General features: G+C 37.0%; 1 protein-coding gene across 4 annotated transcripts in view; it reads right to left on the bottom strand.

Annotated features, from left to right (window-relative positions):
• cacnb1 (calcium channel, voltage-dependent, beta 1 subunit) overlaps nt 1-20,425 on the bottom strand; it is a 33,460-nt gene that overhangs the window by 3,777 nt on the left and 9,258 nt on the right. For 2 of the 4 annotated variants that reach the window (XM_065280147.2, XM_065280165.2), the window contains exons 3-12: nt 10,749-10,868; nt 9,881-10,003; nt 9,639-9,775; nt 9,433-9,500; nt 8,723-8,868; nt 5,873-5,953; nt 5,707-5,765; nt 4,804-4,913; nt 1,111-1,262; nt 936-1,031 (exon numbers count right to left, since the gene is read on the bottom strand). In XM_065280147.2, coding sequence (XP_065136219.1) covers nt 936-1,031; nt 1,111-1,262; nt 4,804-4,913; nt 5,707-5,765; nt 5,873-5,953; nt 8,723-8,868; nt 9,433-9,500; nt 9,639-9,775; nt 9,881-10,003; nt 10,749-10,868 — 1,092 coding nt within the window. Of the gene's footprint in view, nt 1-935; nt 1,032-1,110; nt 1,263-4,803; nt 4,914-5,706; nt 5,766-5,872; nt 5,954-8,221; nt 8,251-8,722; nt 8,869-9,432; nt 9,501-9,638; nt 9,776-9,880; nt 10,004-10,748; nt 10,869-16,811; nt 17,038-20,425 lie in introns of those variants that run through there. The other 2 variants (XM_065280161.2, XM_065280153.2) reach the window with 2 other exon arrangements.

Below are 20,425 nucleotides of genomic sequence, written 5' to 3' on the forward strand. Positions count from 1 at the left end.
CATTTGCTTAAATAAGTGTTCCTGATGAGGTTTTATGTTTTTATGTAATACCGCAATTATCCGATAGATGGCGCACTACCCAATTTATAAAATGAATGATGCAAAAAAAATTATTTACTAATTTTAAACCCTGTGTATGTTTTGATAATCTTCTGAATCTGAAAATTCAAAAACAAAAATGCAATTATTTCAGCTATTTGCTAAAAAATATATTTTTTAAGAAAAATACTCATATGTAAGAGTTTATAAGCAGAGAAAAATATAGATAGGATGAAACTTTTTTCCCATTTTGTTGGTTTGTTTGTTTATTGTTTGTTTAAAAGCAAAGGGTCTGTTCTTTCATTTGATATATCTGTATGTTTTATATTTTTAGAAGAAAAATTGAAAATCACAAAAAATGCTGGCGGGCAACTTTAAAAAAATGGCTGGCAGGGAATGAGAAAAAATACAAACATACAATATATCAAATGAAAGAAAATATCTTCTGCTTTTCAACATAAAATGTTTCATCCTATCTTCATTTATTCTCAAACAGGTTTCTTAAAAAACAAAAATATTTAAACAAAAAGCTGATTTTTGTAACCTCTGACTTTTATTAGAGATCAACTTTTGAGCGATAATCAAGAGTATTTACTGCTTTTAAAACCATGGATGATTTAGTGTTTTATAAGTTGGGTAAGACCGCCACCTAGTGCATAATGGTGGAAATATGGATTGCCGTAAAATCTTGTCATTGGCAGGGAAGCGTTTTCTCTTAATTGATGAGATAACTCGGTGGGGAAAGAATTAAGAACATTTTTGTAACTTGTTACGTACTTCTCTTCTTAGTTTATTAAATAAATAAATAGCAAAAATTGTGATTTTGTACAATTTTGAAGTACGTTCCACCATCCACGTAGCTACGCATACAAATCCTCGCAGCCACAAATACTCACAGGAGGACATTGTGCTAGTTTATCGGCTGCCACCATTTGGACGTTGAGATGTTTGGCCTGAGATTTACCCCGAGACTTTATCAGCCTCTGCAACACCTGAAAAAACATGAATGAGAACACAAATTACGTATCACAAATCTGAATGAGCAAATCAGTGTTGTCAGTAAATCTTTACCTTTGGAGAAGCAATCTTGATGTAGACTATGATTGGTGCCAGTGATGTTTTGGCCAGTTGAGATGGATGGTTGATGGTATCAGCATCCAGAGCCACTAACTGAAGCGTTCGAGCCAATTCAAAGATTCTTTCTATCTCGCTCTGTACCTCCGCTGCCAGGAGAGATGAAAACACTTATAAACAAATAACTAAGCACAGATGACTCAACTGTATGTTTGTGCACTACATATACATTTTAATAACAGTTCATTTATACACTGCAAAAATCATATTCTTAAAATTCTATTAAAATATGAAATATCCTTATTGCAACAGAAGTAATATTACATAAGATACTGAGACATGTTTTGGGAAAAATCTTAAAATATAAGACTACTTCATTTTGTTCCATTAGCTTCAAGCATCTCTAAATATTAAGTATTTTTATATACCAATAACAGACATATTTTGCAGTGTAGACCTTGAAAGCACACACAAATGCCTCTGAAACACATTAAATGTAATTTCACAAAGGCTTACCTCGCAGTAATATCTCACAACCAAAAACATTACGCTATGTTAGTATATATCATGCATATTGGGTTATTGTGGTCTGCTTATATGTATGTGTGACACATTTACTAGTTAACTTCTGAAGTTAACTAGTTAACACTGAACTGTGTGAGAGAATGCATGTGAGGCTTTCTAGATTGATTTATGAAGTTTGTTCAACACTGCAGTTACATAGGTCAGTATGTGAGTGGGTTTGTGTACAGTGGGTGTAAACACTTTTACAATGAATCAGAAAAATACATTTGATTAAGATTTTTTTGTTTAAAAAAAAAAGTAAGTCATCCTACTTTTTACCCATCGCCTGCCAAGCTGAAGGCTATTTAGAAAATATTTAAACTACAGTCTAACTACATTTATAAGCATATTTACAAGTTGCTTTTTACATTGTGAGAATATCTGATTACATATTTTTTTATACAAATTACATAATCAAAGTACATAAACAATGAGAATCTCAATGAAGTTTTATTATCAGATATAAACATATGAAAAGCTCAGATGCAAAACCCTCCAACTGCATCTGTTATTATTGTCAATTTCTTGTCAATTTGTCAATTTCAAGGCTGTATCCAAAATCCAGTGTGAACAAAAACAGGATCAAATTATCTCATGCTACACCACATCTTATAAACAACAGTTAGTTGTTTAGTTAGTAATTAACATTCAAACGGTGCAAGTTAAGAGTTCACTTTCGACTCAAGACAAGAGGTGAAAGAAGAGATGGATGCTGAGTTAAATGGACGGATGAAGAAAGCGGTGGGATGAGAAGATACGTACCCAGTACGTCTGAGGAGGACAGAGAGAAAGGAGAAGGAAGTGTGTTTTGTGAAAGTGTGGCAGGAGATGAAAAGAGAAAAGAGGCAGATCAGGAATGAAGTAACAGTAAGAGAAGGAAACATTCAGAAAAATGTTCAGGAAACACTTGGAATATGTACTTAAGATCACTGGTGAAACTAAGATCATCTTTAAAGGCTAAAAGGAGTAAAGACTCACTACAAAGAAGACTTTTAATTAAACAATGCGTTCATGTGTGCCTACTCACACTGAGTATTTTCCTCATGTAATTTGGTTTTGATTTTAATAGTTTGGTCTCTTTTGGTGTGGTGTCTTTTTTGCTTTAATTTTGGTGTACCTTAAAAAATAATGCAAACAAAGGCTAAAAAAGTGTGAACATCAGCATAGTAGTCAGATAGTATATTTGCATCTGCCTGAAAATGTATGTGAATTTGTGTTGTTGTGGTGGTCATGCATCAACATTAATATTAAGTCGGCCCTACTGTACAAAATTAAAACGTATGCACATTCAGCAGTCTCTCTTAGGGAAACTCTCAGAACGCGTATTTGCATATCATAATATCCACTTTCATTTGTACGTTTCAGTTTCACATTGCCTTTAAAAATCTGGACAAACATTATTAATGTCCAGAATATGATTTGGACTGTTGACTATTGACAAACCATATATGTGACCCTGGACCACAAAAGCAATCTTAAAGTAAAACGGGTATATTTGTAGCAATAGCCAGCAATACATTGTATGGGTCAAATTTATTGTTTTTTTTAATGTGATAAATCATTAGGACATTAAAGGGCTAAAAACAATGTTATTTTGTGTATTTGGTATAATACAATGTGTTCGCGTGGTTTACGGTAAAAACCCTCACAATATTTTCCACATACCGTAATTTTTTTTGTAGCTCCAGATATCCCTGTCTTCCTGAAACGCACAGATTTTGTACAAAGCTAATTGGTCTGAAAAGCGCTGTGTGCCCGATTGGCCAGCTAATCTGTACGTTGTGATTGGCCTGAATACCTCTGACGTCAGCCGGAAATGTGACGCTCCTTACCATGTATAAAGATTCGCTCACAATTCAATGCTGACAGGAGTTCACTTACAGGCTGTGAGTCCGAATCGGGAGAAATTATGATAATGTCGGTCTTGTCTACATCACTAATCCCAGGAAGTAAACTTTTGCCTACAATCTGTGTGTTTGTTGTAGTTCAAGAAAAGAGATTTACGTTGGAGACGATAACGCACGTCATCGTTTACTTGTTGTAATTATGTAAATTACCTCAGATTGGTAAATATTCACTTTAAACCAACCATCCGATAAGCAAAAACAAATACTATTGTTCTACCTGAATATTCCGCGGCGGTTGCCATACAATTTAAACGGCACCTTTTCATTTTCATACAGTACCTTTTGCATATTATTAATGCACTAATACACACTTACACACCAAAGGAAATGTAAAATCATAATTCGGAAGATAGGTGCTCTTTAAAGGGACACTCAACTTTTTTTGAAAATATGCTCATTTTCCAGCTCCCCTAGAGTTAAACATTTGACTCTTACAGTTTTGGAATCCATTCAGCCGATCTCTGGGTCTCGCGCTACCACTTTTAGCATAGCTTAGCACAATCAATTGAATCTGATTAGACCATTAGCATTGAGCTCAAAAATAATCAAAGAGATTTATAACTTGACTCTTCTGTAGTTACATCGTGTACTTATACTGACGGAAAATTAAAAGTTATGATTTTCTACGTTAATATGGCTAGGAACTATACTCTCATTCTGGCGTAATAATCAAGGGCTTTGCTGCCGTAACATGGCTGCAGCAGGCCCAATGATATTAGTCCCCATAGTATCTTTCAATAGCAGGGGACTATTTTCGTGCACTATGCAATATTATTGCGCATCCTGCAGCCATGTTACGGCAGCAAAGTCCTTGATTATTACGCCAGAATGAGAGTATAGTTCCTAGCCATATCTGCCTAGAAAATCACAACTTTTATTTTTTAGCCCAATGCTAATGGGCTAATTAGATTCAATGGATTGTGCAAAGCTAAGCTAAAAGTGGCAGGGCCATCAAATGTTTAACTCTAGGGGAGCTGGAAAATAAGCATATTTTTTAGTAATATGTGTTGCTAAAGACTTCATTTGGAGAACTTTAAAGGCGATCTTCTGAATATTAAGATATTTGGCAACCACAGATATGCTCCTAACCTAACAAACCATACATCAATGGAAGCCTTATTTGTTGAGCTTTCAGATGATGTATAAATTCTGTATTTAATAAATTTTTTATTGACATCACATATGAGAAGTCTCTTAGGTGTGACTGTGTGTTTCATACCCAGACTGGATCTGGTGCTGGAGCGTTCGATGATGGTGTGTTTGCTGGGGTTGTTTAGGACGGAACGTTTGGCAAGTGAGATGTCCGCTGTCACTCGGGTGATGGATATTCTGGAACAAACAGTAATGGATGACAGTGTGACCTTGGTATGGCAGTTATAAAACCAGTATAATGTGATATTGCCAACAAATGACGTTAACATGACATAATTCTACTGTAAACTCTCAGAAAAGAAAGTGCATTTGGAACAAAAGTTGTCACTGGTGCGGTACCTTTTTTAAAATTTACACTTTTGTATCTAAAAGATGCATATTGGAACCTCAAGAGGTACTTACTGGTTCCTTAAAGTCAAAATGGTATATATAAGGACCATTTTAAAAATGACAACTTTTGTACCTTTTTCTGAGAGTGTACAAAGATGTTTTTCTCTTATGTCCACATAATGACCATGACCACAGTTACATTCAGGGTCCGAAATGAACACTCAATATACACCAGATGTTAGTAAAAATAGGCTTTGGTGACTAAATAAAACCAGTTGGCCGATAACTTTATTAGGAACTGCAACTTAATACATGGTGTATATAAAAGTGTAAGAACGACACCATGACTCTGGTGAGGTGAGCGACTGAACACTTAGGAGGCTGTTTAAACCTGGTATTAAGATGCGTTTTGGTCGATCAGATCACATGTTGATGACGCCAAATACAGGTGTAAATGCGGTAAATGTTTTGAACTTGCCACTTTCGACAACATCCAGAGGTAGACGAAAACGCATTCGACCAAATTGCATTTGTGGTGTAGATGCTTATGTGGTCGAAATTTTGCAAAATACAACATTCTTGCCAGTTCATTTTGGCCGTGGTTAAATACACTAACTAAATATACACTTTTGGTACCCACCTGCCCTCAAATTTATGTTTTAAAAAGTCAAAAAGAGCCTTCTGCATCATATCTGTCACCTGCAAAGCAGCAGCAAACACAAACATTATAGTCTGTATTAAAAATGATCTCTGAAATGTATTTAAGATTGTAAGATACTAAATGTTAGAAAAGTATATAATCTTGCCTCGTAGCCCTTAAGTGACGGTCCCACCAGAATAATGGGTCTCATGGAAGGCACCACATCATATGGGGGAACATGTTCCATCTGAAAGTTCACACAAACACAAAGACACATACATGTTTGTTTTACTGTTACTGAGAATTTACACACTGATTTCTGATGTTTTATAATGATATTGCAATATATCCTCGACACCCAACCCTCACAGGATTATCAAGCTATGTTGTGTCTCTATTGGGTACTGCTGAGTGGCCCATATTGTAATGAAATACTCTCATTGTAAAGACATTCAGGCCCTTCAGTGTTGGCAAGACCTACACCCCAACACACACAGTTAAAGAAAACCTATTTAGTCAGATCCCACACAACAAATCTGTGATTGACTTATATATAGACAAACAGACCATTTTTAATATGTATTTTAATAGTATAGGTCTTGAGAATGAGTCTGATGTCTAAATTGCAGTAATTCATCATCGTAACAATACATTTTACAGTAATCACAAGCAAGTCCGATGATTATCTTAATTAATACTGACAGCGCAATGGCTGCCATGAAACCTCTGATAATTATTAGTTATTTATACAGAAGCCAATGTCTTGCTTTTCACATGCATCTTTGCCAGAAACATTACTTCATTTACATATCCATTCCATTAGTTTACATGCCTTTGTCAGAGTTAAAATTATGCCACTTCATGCTCTGTAGATGGTCCTCTACTCCATTAAATATGAGTGCGTGTGTAAGAAACTAAGAGGGAGAGATAGAGATATTTTTCTCGATTGATCCCCATTTGCCGTGACCACCTCCCACTCCTCTGGCCCTGTTATATAAAATCTTACTGAGCTACAAAAACAGGAATATCTAGAAAAAACCTGAAGGAATACGGTGTACTTTAATCAGTTTGAGTACTTTAATGCTTTCAGTCAGGTCTCGGTTCCTGTGTGGTTGTGTGACAGTAGCCCTTGTGACAGACAGTGATGTGCGTGGGCTACACACGCTGTCACTGACCTCTATCAGAAACGGAAACTGTGAAAATCTGTCAGACTTTTTTATCAACTCATGAGCATGTGCAGAAGGATGACGGACACTGTGCTGAAACTGTGTGTGTGGCACGATTTTTTATTCGTAACTATTCTGTTAATAACAGCATCTATATTCCACTGTAATCCGTGTTCAGGCCTTTAGAGACGTGTAATCACATCCACAGTATTTATTTGGCAGATGAACACATAAAATTAATACAGCCCTTAGGATAAAAATAAGAGATGCACCGAAACAAAATTACTTTGAATGACATCTAGCGATTCCGATAGATACTGATAGTTTTGCTTTTTACGCCTTGTTTTAATTATTATGTCATGAACTCCACCACTCAAAAAATTAAAAACATCAAGTCAATTAAACCTGCTATTTTATATTTTTGACTAGTTAAAAACCAAAAGCTAGATTAACTTAAAATATACTTCAATTGGTAACACCAGATTTTTTTAACTTTTCTTACTTAAAAAATTGAAGTTGAAAAAGCTTAAATTTTTTTAGGTGTTACCAATTGAAGTAATTTTTAGTTACATTTTTTTCACCTTGAATTTTCTCAATTTAAGTTGATGAAACTTAATTTATTTAGTTAATCAATTAAAGTGGTTTAAGTAGATCCAACTTTCACTTTTTAAATTTTTTTCACAGTGTAAATTGTAAAAATGCTTTAAATTTTTTATTATAATCAAGTTGGATTTACAAGTTATTTTAACCTTTAGTTTTTTGACTAGTGATGAACAGTGGCGGCCGGTGACTTCTTTTTCGAGAGCGCACGATGCGAAGCTTGTATATAGCCCGTCATGTGTTTGGTTTGTCATTTCAAAATATATGTTCGGCGTGTCAAGTGAACCTATGTGCAACATGTGTCATTTCAAAATAAGTGCCTGCTGCAGATGTGTCTAAAGGGTTTATGATAAAAGAGACGCTCACGTTTGCCAGATACTCACATAGTCTCATGTGTAATCAGAGTTTACTGTTAAGTGAGTGTCTTGGGAATATTTTGTGAACGTGAGCGTCACTTTTATCATAAACGGTTTTGATGCGTGTGCAGCAGGCACTTATTTTGACAAGACATGTGATGCACATGGTTCACATGACGCAACAAACACATATTTTGAATTCGCACCCCCGGAAGCGCAGTCACCAGCCGCCACTGGTGATGAGTGATTTCTAGGATATAATCTACCCTGATCATCGGCTGTTTTTGGCTCTGATAGTGGGTAAAAATATTTTATCTGCTGATACCGATTATTGGCCGATATATCGGTGCATCCCTAATACAAATAAGAAAGTTTGTTGTCTGTTTAACTCACCGATTTCTGTTTCTGTTTGGCAGGCCCACCTATTTTTCCATACACAACGTATTAAGGACAGAGAAAGAGATGGCAAGCAAACAAACAAACAAACAAACAGGAAAAGTATTTTGTTAGTGACAAATTGTTAATACATTAGAGATGCTGGGAAAGAATAAATCAGAAAATCAATGCAGAAAAGTAACAGTGGGAATGCTGTTATTAGATTTCTCACCAAAGTGATTTAATAAATCAGACTTGCATGCCCAGTCATAATCATTACAAATAATATTCTCCCAACACAAAAACAAACAATCTAAGTGATTTAACATCTCACTTTCATGAAACTGCAAATCCCCTGGATCAAGCTTAATAACGCATTAATCTTATCTCTTAAATGTACATTATAAGAGATCAGATGACAAACATCTCAGAGACACAGAAGCGACTTGGTTATGAGTGAGTCTGATTATTAGTCACATTTGTAGGGGGCCTTCATTCTCCAGTTATGACCACGGTTACCTTCTTAAAGAAAGGGAGGCGGGGCAGGTTGCCTTGAGGGGAGGTGACACTTCCGCCTACACCCTTATGGTCACGGGTGTCGGCAGTCTCCACCTCTTCAGCATCCATATCCAAAGCATCGTCATAAAGCCCAGAGGACATGTCAGCTATGGAGGGGACCGATTGGGAGGTGGGCGGGATTTAATGAAAAGACAGGACAAAAGAGGGAGAGCGAGAAATAAAGATGGAGAGAGGGATGTTGATGAGTGAAGGACAAGGAAAAAATGGTAACAAATAGAGAATGAGAGGCAGAGAAAGAGAGGAAGAACAGCAGCATGATGTACAGAATTTGCAGAAATGTAAAGAAGAAAACAAAACGAAATGTTTTAAAATAAAGGACGGGAAATTTACTAAAAAGAAAAGACCTTTAACTTTTACACTTCAGTGTAAGAAATGTTTAGAAATACAATGAGGAAGTGACAAGAATGAAGTAAAACAAAAATAGTGATAGATTGGAAGATAACAGTAAAGGGAGATGTTAAGGAGTTTGATTCTTTCCATTTGTCTGGTTGTAGCTCAGTGCTAACAATACCAGAGTAAGGGGTTTGATTTCCAGGGAAAAACATGACTAATAAAAATGTAAACCCCTAACGATTTTAAATTTCTGGAGTTGATTTGAGATAGGAATGGTGTATCTCCATCACAACAGAAGAAGCAGTATCATACTGTACCTGTTCCAGGTGGAGTGGGTCTCCGGGCACCTGTGGCAACATCCAGACTGGAACTTCCACCAGACTTACTAATAAACATTAAAGCAACAAAAAAATTCTATTAATTTATCTTTGCAACTGGTTAGTGGTAATGTCTGGTTAATGGTAATCAATGCTTGATTTGTGATTGGCTGATGATCTTGCTAAAGTCAACTATTATTGGTTACCTGGAACTAAGGCGGTTCTGTCTCATTCTCTGTTCTTGTAATTGTCGGGTACTCTCAAGCTTTACCGGGCTCGGGATAAACCCCACCTCACATCCCTCCTTTACCAAACGCCCGATCCACCAGTCATTATTGTATTTCTGTTAAAAGAAGAACTTTTTTCAATAATTAAGTGCCAATAAAAGAGCATTTTATGGTGTATGCATTAGATGCATATTAAATGTTTCACAAGCATTATGACAGACCTCTTTGATGTGCAGGAAGTCTTTGGGTTCAAAAGAGATTGCCATGCCCTGAACCGGCACGTCATCATTAGGCCCTGGATTATACCCGACATTAGTCCTAACCGCAAATGCAACAGGCTTTGTCTTTAGAGAAACAAAAGGGAACAGATAGAAATAAACAAGGTTACAAAAGACGTTTGGAAAAAGTACAAAGGTTGAGAATAATCAGCAGTCTGTGAAAGATATCTCCGAGAATATGTGAGAGGAGTGAAAAAATATGTAATTGAATTAACATGTATGCCAAATGCATAAATATAAAAGTAAATAAAAAATGTGGACCATATAAAAATTATTATATTTTCTATTTGCATATTTAATTGAGATCTATTTTACATCTATTAGACAACTTTATGCGGCAAAGACTATCCCAGAAACAATAGCCGCCATTTCACCATCTAGGCTAACTAGACCTGATATTGTCTGGCTATTCTAGCCAAGATAACTTGCGATATGTATGATATTTCATAATGTAAACAAACTCAACTGTGATAAGAAGGTGTTTGGTTTCATATATTTATTTATTAGTTTTGGGCTATGGTTAGATGTCGATTAAATTTTACTGACAGGCCAAATTCAGCTTGTTTTAGACTTTACGTCTATGCTGTGTTTGGACGGCTATTAGACGTCTTTTAAGCATAAAGTTGCTTGCTGGGATTTTACTTATAGTATTAAGTAAACAACAAAGGTTGTTCTTTCAAAAGGCAAATCTAGCCATAAAGGTCTTTATGAGACCCTTATAAAAGTTTTTACTGAGTAAAACCTGACTGTTCTGATGCAAAGAAAGTACGCAGAAATGCAAAATGGGAGAAACGGTCAAAAGACAAAGCACCTTTGCCTTCTCCAGGGTGGCAAGAGCCTGCCTATCTGCTACTTTCCTGAGAGCCTCAGGGTCCTCCTCCAGAGACACGTCAGAGTCTGAGGGACGGCTGGTGTAGGAGTCTGCTGAGCCCTGCCAAAGAACCAGAGAGAGAGAGACAGAAAGAGAAAGAGAGAGGGAGTCAGAGGTCAAAAGATCACAGGATGAATCTGTGTTAAGACAGACTATAGTCAAGTATTGCAAAGAGCTTTTAGATAAGTGTTGCTTATCTAAAATCAAACACACAAACATTGGTCAATCTTTTCTTTAAGAAAAGAGTAGCAGAACAAACAACAACCAAGATAAAAGGTGTTTTTCTGTAATAGAAATTGTGAATGAAGAACAGAACACGGCGGAGGAGGATGGCAGGAACGGAGTGGGAGGAAGTGAAAGTAAAAGGTACAGAACAAAAGTCAAAGGACAAGAAGCGAATGTACAAAGCAGCTGAATCAAGCAAGATGAGCTTTTCATAATTCTTGCTTTTTTGTGTGTTTAATTGAGGGTTAAAATGTATTGTTTTTTATTAAAGGTTTTAAAAGCAAAAAACTGTTCAAACAATAAATCAAAAAGATTTCTATTGTGTCTTGAATAAACTAAATAAACTATAATTTTTAAAGTCCCCATGAAATCAAATTTTAGTACGAATATTTTAGCCTTAATGATATCTACAAGCAAACTATGTCATTTGCATGAAGACATAAAAAGTATAATAGAAGCATAGTCTTTCACTTTTGCCAATACAGATCAACAATTTTTATGATGTCATTGTGCACTTTCATTTGCTTTCATCCTATGAGGTAAACCATACAATGTTGGCTTTTCAGAGGGGGAGGAGCTATGTTGTAGCTTTTATAAAATGCTATAAAACCTTTGCAAGATGCGTAAAACATTTCACTTTTATCACAAAATGCTATCACAGGGGTAGTTAGTAAGTGGACAACGCTAAATACGGATGTAAATGAGGAGTAAAACGTTTTGAGCTCGTCCACTTTCGACCACATTCAGAAGTATTTGAAAACGCATTCGACCAGATTGCTTTGTGGTGTAGACGCTCATGTGCTCTCGAGCAGACACAAAAGACTGCCTACTCTCTACCTATTGATCTACTGTGTGACGTACAGTGCATAATGTTTTAAAGAGCAACTATCGTCCGATTCACAATTTTACATTTCTTTTGGTGTATAAGTTTGTATTAGTACATGTTAACAGTGTGCAAACCCCATGGTAAACAATGAAGTGAGTTATCATCTCCAATGTAAATCTCTTTTCTTGGACTACAACAAACACACGGATTGTAGGCAACGGTTTACTTCTTGGGCCTGTTGACATGGACACGACCGACATTATCATAATCAGTGTTGGGGTAATCCATTACAAGTAACGTGCATTACGTAATAATATTACTTTTTTGAAGTAATGAGTAAAGTAACACATTACTTTTTAAATGTACACTTTAATATTTGAGTTACTTTTCCAAAAAAAGTAATGCAAGTTACTTTTTTAGATTAATTAATTTGATTAAAATTATATATATGTATATATGTACTGGATATATATGTATATATATGTACTGTAACAAAACGAGTGCACTCTATGCGTACACGCCTGTGTGGGAACATTTTGAGTCAGAAACTGAGATGGCAGGCCAGAGCTCGACATTTTTGTGATGAAATATGCAATTTTTGAATGCAGAACTTTTCAGTCATAAAAAACACCTGCAAGGCCTGAAAGAGATCAAGCCTTAGCTAAGAAAAAGTAACACAAAAGTAACTAAAAAGTAACGTTAGCATTACTTTCCATGAAAAGTAACTAAGTAATGTAATTAGTTACTTTTTTGGGAGTAACTTAATATTGTAATGCATTACTTTTCCCAACACTGATCATAATTATTCCACTTTGACTCACAGCCTGTAAATGAACTCCTGTCAGCATTGCATTGTGCGCAAATCTTTCAAACATGGTAAGGAGCGTCACATTTCCGGCTGACGTCAGAGGTATTCAGGCCAATCACAACATACAGATTAGCTGGCAGGGACACAACGCTTTTCAGATCGATGGGTTTTGTACAAAATCAATACGTTTGAGGAAAGCAAGATCTCTGGATCTATAAAAGTGTACGGTATGTGGAGTTTTTTTACCATAAACCACACTAACACATTTTATTGTATACCAAATACACAAAATAATGTTGTTTTCTAGCAATGAAATAGGTGCAATTTAACATTTGTCCTGATTTCTAGCATGAACCTACAGTGTTCAGCGCTGTCTTTCCGCCTCTTTCATTTTTGTTTCATTTTACTAGCATGTGAAAGTTGCAAGAGTTTATTCCCTGATAGCAAAAAGCTCTGGGGCAGGTGCGAAAAACACCAGGTGTGAACGGACATGTCTCTCTCTCGTCCACTTGTGGTCCGATCGACCAAAAACCCATCTACCAGGTATAAACAGGGCTAAACACTAAAAGGTATGGTGAAAATAAAATTGTGGATGTTACAAAAAATGTGACAAACATTATGCGTGCATGTCCATTGTTGGACACTGTGTGGACAGCACTGAATACTTGTGAACTCAACATACTGTACAAATCTACACAAATAGACACTGCTGAAAATGTGAAGTGTGTTTCCAGAGAGTCTAAAAGTCCACAAGGTAAGAACAACCTATAGCTGTAAAACACCCATATATCTATTTGTGTAGATTTGTACAGTATGTTGAGTTCACAAGTATTCAGTACACACACACACACACACACACACACACACATATTCATACAGTACAGTACAGTGTCAGAACCTTAATATAAGCCTCCCACTCCTCACATCTTTTGCCTCCACCTTTTGCTCTCGTCTACCTTTCTGTCTGTGTGTCAGGTGTCGGTCGGACTCTATATCGTGGGTGGTGTGGACGACCATGCGGATAGCTGCAAGAATGACTCACTGGACGTGTTTGCTTGTGCAAACATGAGTGCATTAGGTTTGTCACATATTTGCGAGTGTGTGTGTTTTAAAATAGAGTGGAAAGTGTGTCAGGCTGACATATGGCATATGCAATGATGTTAAATTATTCATAGTTAAACAGACTCACAGGAACTGGGCAATAACCGAGAATAACTATCCAATCGTCACCTTCATTAGACAGACTGCAAACACATCTGAAAATATCTCTATTGGCTGCTACACTATGGTTTTAAAAGCAAATATGCAATGTTTGTACTATGATGAATCTATCAATATATTTGACATAATTCAGGAAGATGTTGCACATAAGCAAACATGCATTTTTATATAAAATCTGTTTATACAAGAGATAATATTTTTCAAATGGCATTTTTCACTAGCAGGTGGGGAATCATTAATAACAAAGTCTATGACAAATCCCATTCCCCATCAACCTTAATATTTCCCCTCTCGTCCACTGTTTTAGAGATATTTTCTTCTAGACAGTTGAAATAAGACTTGTCCATATGATTTATTTAAGTCTTGTACAAACCATTCAAATGTTAAATCATTATTTATAACTGTCTCCCATGTATTTTTCGATCAGTAGCAGGTGCTACCTATGAAGGTCTATGACATTTGTATTCGCGAATCAGTGCAAGTTTAAGTGATATGAAGTTAGATTCATTCAAGTGCCAGCGCATTAACAATAATATTAGCTCAGGCTCTGCCAAGCTCATAAACAAAGTTGACATTTTCCGCCTTCCAGTGTGTAAAATTCCCTAAGCTTTATAGAAAGCAGCCCACAAGCACTCCACATCAATAACACTGTCAGTCTTGCGCTACTCGAGACATCAGAGACAGAACAAGAAGAACATGAAGTATTGAGAGAAACAAAAGAGATGCCAGAAAACGATGAGTGATGGAGAGAGAAATTATAATAAACGGGACAAAAGAAGGGAGGGAGTGTGTGGGAGAATTGAAGATTGAACAAGCTTCTCCCACACCCTTTCTGCTATTTTAGATGTTCAAAAACATCATCCTATATGATTTACGAGCTTGTTTCCTCACAGGGACCAAAAATGTCCCAACAAAGTCATAAATTACATAAAATCACGCGCATGTACAGTACACCAGTATAGTTTACTATGATGTTTTCATCTTTTAATAAAGAAACGTTCAATGTATTTCTGATACACAAAATGAAATGGTCTATTATTACCTTATTTGAAAGGGTCATGAATAATAATGTTGAGCTCTGCTCTGACTGCTCTGCGGCTCATGTTGGTAGCTCACATCAATAAATTGAACTTATATGTTTGAGCCTGTATCAGACAAAAATAAAAATGTTGAGAAATAATTGTTTGGAGATTGTTAATGGACATTTCTGAGTGGTAAATTTGTGTATTTTCTACCCAGTCTCATGTAGATGCGTATAAATAGCACGAAGTGTAAAAATCGTGCAATATATATACGCCAAATTCCACTTCGGGTGCATATGATACGCCAGTCCTTCCTATTCACTTAAACGGTCCATCTTTTTGTCATTTTATTTATTGGTTTCTCAATTTTTTTGCTATTCTTTACCATTTTCGCTTGGGTTTAGGGTTAGATTTGAAATTTGCTTAAGGAGGTTATTTATTATACATTTTTCTCCATGTTTTTGTCTATATTTAAGCCATGGTCACTTGGAATTGGGGGTTAGAATTGGGGTTTGGGTTTGGATCTTATTTTTATATAACAAAAAGTTGTTCTAACCCTAAACCCAAGCGAAAATGGTAAAAAAGCAACAAAAACAATGAATGGGAAGGACTGGCGTATCATATGCACGCCAAAGTGGAATTTGGCGTATGTATAGCATGATTTTTATACTTCGTGCTATTTATACGCAACTTCGTGAGACTGGGTTCGTTTTCCCAGGATGGACCTGCAAAACGTAACTGTAAAGTCAGTAGTAGAACTTTAGCCTAAATGTAAGCATATAGCATTAACTAGCATACTAGTGTAACCGCATCAAAACTTTGTTTTTAGCATTTTAATAACAGGGCTTACATCTCTGCATTTTGCGCGCATAAGGTTTACATGAGGAAACAAAAAATGAGGAAACAAACACGATTGAGGTGTTTAAGTATCTTAACAGCCCCTGGTGAATCTGCTTCACAGAAGATATAACAGTATATGGGTTCGAGTGTAATGTGAAACAATCACAAGTGTACAATGATGAAGGAATACACTTTGAAACATGTCTGTTATGAAAGCACAACAACAGAGATCAGATTATGTAATATTTGTCTTTAGGGCATTCAAATTGTTCAGGGAATTAACAGAACAGTCGACAGCAAATGACAAATAACGAACGTTAAGCGTGTTTTCAGAAGAAAAAAATTTTATGCATTACTCAAATTTTAAATAAATCCTAACTTTACTTCCATCATGATTTATAACAAACTGAATGAATCTGAGGCTGATGTTCATGACATTCAGTCAATCATTAGTTGCCATAAAACTAATTTTCCTTCAGTTTCTGTTCCTTCACGTTACATCACAATCTTTGAGCATTGCAAATGCTTTATGAAAGGCTCTTCTTCAAAAAACCACCTTCACGAACAGACAGATTTTATTTACTGTAAAAAGTACCCAAATAGTAAAAAGTAACACTTATCAAATCACACCTGTTGAGTACTACACAGATTTTAATTTAAGTAAGACCAATTCTTTAATATTTGTGGGTTTTGTTGAATAACCATTATCCATGGGTGCCAAGACCAAACAGAAACCAGGAAAAGAGCTCTGAGTCAGGGCGACCACTAAGCAGCGAGGTCCCTGATCAGTGCTGGAAGTCTAATTTAAACCCAGCAGGCCTAAGCAGCTGCCCAGCCCAAAATGGAATCAAACGGCAGCAAGAGAGAGAGAAAGAAAGAAAGAGAGAGGGGGAAATATAAAGAAAGAGAGAGATATAGAGAGGGTGTAAAGAAGAAAGAACGCTTATTGAAAATATCCATGTGTCCCAGGAACTTTTTTACACCAATGCACCAGTCTCGATAGCACACATAATCAATCGGCACACAAACGGCACAAACAGACCATTCCGGGTGTTTCTTACCATTGCGGCCCTTTGAATCCGTCCATTCGTCTCCATGGCACAATCTCCTTGCCACGGTAACAGAGTCACACCCAAAAATCCGAGTCCACACCAATCACGATGTGTGTGTCTGTGTGTGTAACGCGAGGGTGTGTATTAATGTGTGTGTAGCTGTGATGGAAGAGTGTGTTGAAAAAAGTTAGGCAGAGAACAGCGTGTGTCAGAGACTGGCCAATTGCTCTGCTAACCTCAACAGCCCCCCCACCTACATTCCCATCTACACACACACACAGCTGAAACCGGTACTCGGTTTCTGAAGGGGGAAATGAGGGAAAGAGAAACGGGGGGGTCGAATTGCAGGACTTGTGCTACATTTGCAGACTGGGGTGTTAAATTTAGCTGTGACAGGCAGTGGCAGATCTCTCTCTCCCTCGCTCTGTCTCTCTCCATCTTTCTCTCCGGTATGAAGTGGCAAGTGCCAGAATGAGTGGGAATGTAAACGTCAGCCCAATAGAGAGCGAAAGAGAGAGAGAGAAATAGGAGGGAGCGAGATAGTCCCTCTATAGCGGAAGAGCACCTGACTCACGGCACCCACACATGTATTCAGTCGATAACTTCACCTGAGTTTGAGTCACTTGAGAATTTCAGTTCAGAACAGTTACCTGTATGTGACCTTATTTATTTTTTATCTAAAGTTAGTGTACTTGGTTGCCAAAGGGACAAAAATGTTAGGAAAGAGGACCCTTGACATTAAATTAAGAGAACCTGTACTTCATTTCTAACCCAATGTAACTTCAAGATTATAATGATACAATGTAACTATGATATTGGTGACTGTATGCCAAAATAATTAGTGGTTAAAACCACTAGAGGGCAACCTTTGAAATTCACCTACAGTAGACCAACCACCCATAACCTTACTGTAATCTGTAACACTCCCTCTCTGTCTGGCACATGCTCTCATATCTCTCTCATGTTTAAGGGTTGTGTTTAAACTTCAGAAACTGTGACATGTTGTTCATTACACCGACAAACACTTTGACTTTGTTTCTTAGCTTGTAAAAACAAACAGTAATGCACACCCATCATATTTTTTTGGTAAAGTGCTTGTTGAAATTCTTCTGTAAAAATGTGTGTTTAGTTGTTAAGTGTTTGGCTGATAAAGGTTCTAGAGAACAGAATGGACAACTTAATTCTGCTATATGATAACTATAGAAATAATTGCTCAAGTATAGAAGTAAAATAAAAATAAAAACTGCATATAAAATGTGATTTGATCTTCATCTAAGGCAAGGGTATTGACGCACATAATGTGTCTAAAAATAATAAATGTATAAATAATAAATTCTGATCTTTCATGTCTTTATTAAAGGACAAGTTCAGTATTTTACACTTAAAGTCCCTGTTTTCAGATTGTTTATGATAAAATAGAACGGTTTTGACTGAAATATGCGACATATGCGGCTGCCCCGAGAATTTTCGGGTGTTTGTTGTTTCATCTTCCACCTCTACAATGATTTTATAGGTGCACTGGAACAATTCTTCCTAAAATGCATCAAACTTTTGTTTACAAAGACGTGAAACTCACCGAGTGGTCAGGGGTGTTCACTGATATGCTCACACAAAAATCGCTGTAATATATACATAACATTAATTAACATTTACACATTTGGCAGACACGTCTACCCAAAGTGACCTTCATTTAAACAACACATTTTATCAGTAAATCTATGGGCCCTATTTTAACAATCTGAAACGCATGTGCGAAGCGCAACGCGCAAGTGAGTTTGTGGGTGGATCTTGGGCGCTGTTGCTATTTTCCCGGCGTGAGAAATAACTCTTGCGCCGGGCGCAAATCAATAAGGGGTTGGTCTGAAGTAGGTTCATTATTCATAGGTGTGGTTTGGGCGTAACGTCAAATAAACCAATCAGAACGCTATCCAACATTCCCTTTAAACGCAAGGGCGCAAGTTCCATGGCGGGTTGCTATTATTATGACGGATTTACTAGGCACACGCCAGGAGCGGTTCACAGCCGAGGAGACCGACGTTCTTGTAAGAGCAGTCAAAGACAGAGAAGTTATTTTGTATGGAGATAGGAGAAACCCGCCCAAATCAGCGTAGGTTAAACAGGCGTGAGAGGAAATAGCCACAATTGTCTCATCAGCTGGCATATCGTTGCGCCAAGCGCTACAATGATGTCAGGAGACGGGGGAATCCCAAGCTTGCCAGAATGCCAGCATAAATCGGGCACGCCGTGTAACGGGAGGTGGAGCTGCCTCAGGACCTGACGCCAGCAGAGGACATCGCTGTGTCCACCCTCACCGCTGAAAGGGTTTGGGGGCTTTGAAATCGGACCCAAGAAACGCAAGCAAGGTCCAACCCCAAAGTACTCTTACAAATCAAGTTCACATATATTAACTCTTTCACCGCCAGCGTTTTTAAAAAAAGTTGCCAGCCAGCGCCAGCGTTTTTCATGATTTTCACCAAAGTTTAATGCCTTCCAGAAATTGTTCTTCTTTAAATATATAAACATACAATATACCAAATGAAAGAACAGACCCTCTGCTTTCAAACAAAAAAAACCGTTTCATCCTACCTTTAGTGGTTCTTTTGCAATCAGCTTTTGAATATGGGTAGGTTTTTGCAAAAACACCATATTTTGAGCAAAAAGCAGAGATAATTCCATTTTTTCATAGAGATCCGATTCAGAGCGATCTTTAAAACAGACACGGACATGCAGCCGCTTGCCATAGGGCAATACTTCCGGTTTTAAAAAGTTGCAGAAGGGCGCCACCTGGTGGATAATAGCGGTATTGCGGAAAGACGGAAAATCTCGTCATTGGCGGAGAAGCGTTTTCTCTTAATTGACGAGATATCTCGTCAATGGCGGGGAAAGAGTTAAGGTTTCTTGTGAAAACATTTTAATTATTATTTACATAAAATAAACGTAATACAGTCACAAAACAAACGTATTATTATTAACTTATGAAAATATTTTAATCGTTATTTGCATGAGAATTTTTTAACGCAGCCACACAATAAATAAAAACTATCACCACAATGCTCACCACTATGTTTTCCCTTATCTCGTGTATTAATATTTTTTAGTGTTACAATTTATGATTTGCAAAAATAACTGTTGCATCTGTGTAGATTAGATGCAAAGTGTATGCGTGTTGTGCACGCTATACATTATGGTCAAGCATGCGCCCTTAAAATAGCATAATGAACCACGCGCAACGCGCCACTGACTTTAAACTTTTTTTTTCTGGTCAGTGGCGCAATTGTTTTTTGAAACTGCAAAATAGCATCAGGGATGGTTTGCGCCGGAACACGCCTCTTTTTTTGCGCTGAACCGCCCAGGGAGCGCAAGTTCATAACCTAGTTTGCCGACGTGCGTTTGTGGAGGAAAAAACCCGCTGTGCGCCGGTGCAAAATACGAATGATACATGCGTCACTGACAAAGTCAATTGCGCTGGGTGCAAGATAGGGCCCTATATGCGTTTCCTGTGAATCAAACCCGACCTTCGCACTAGTCTGTTAATGCAATGATCTACTGGGCTACATGACCATTACACATGTGCTCAATCCTTTATTTTATACACTTTAAAAATGTCGGGTTATTTTCAACCC

The sequence above is a fragment of the Paramisgurnus dabryanus genome, chromosome 3 (genome assembly GCF_030506205.2).
Source record: "Paramisgurnus dabryanus chromosome 3, PD_genome_1.1, whole genome shotgun sequence".
NCBI lineage: Eukaryota > Metazoa > Chordata > Actinopteri > Cypriniformes > Cobitidae > Paramisgurnus > Paramisgurnus dabryanus.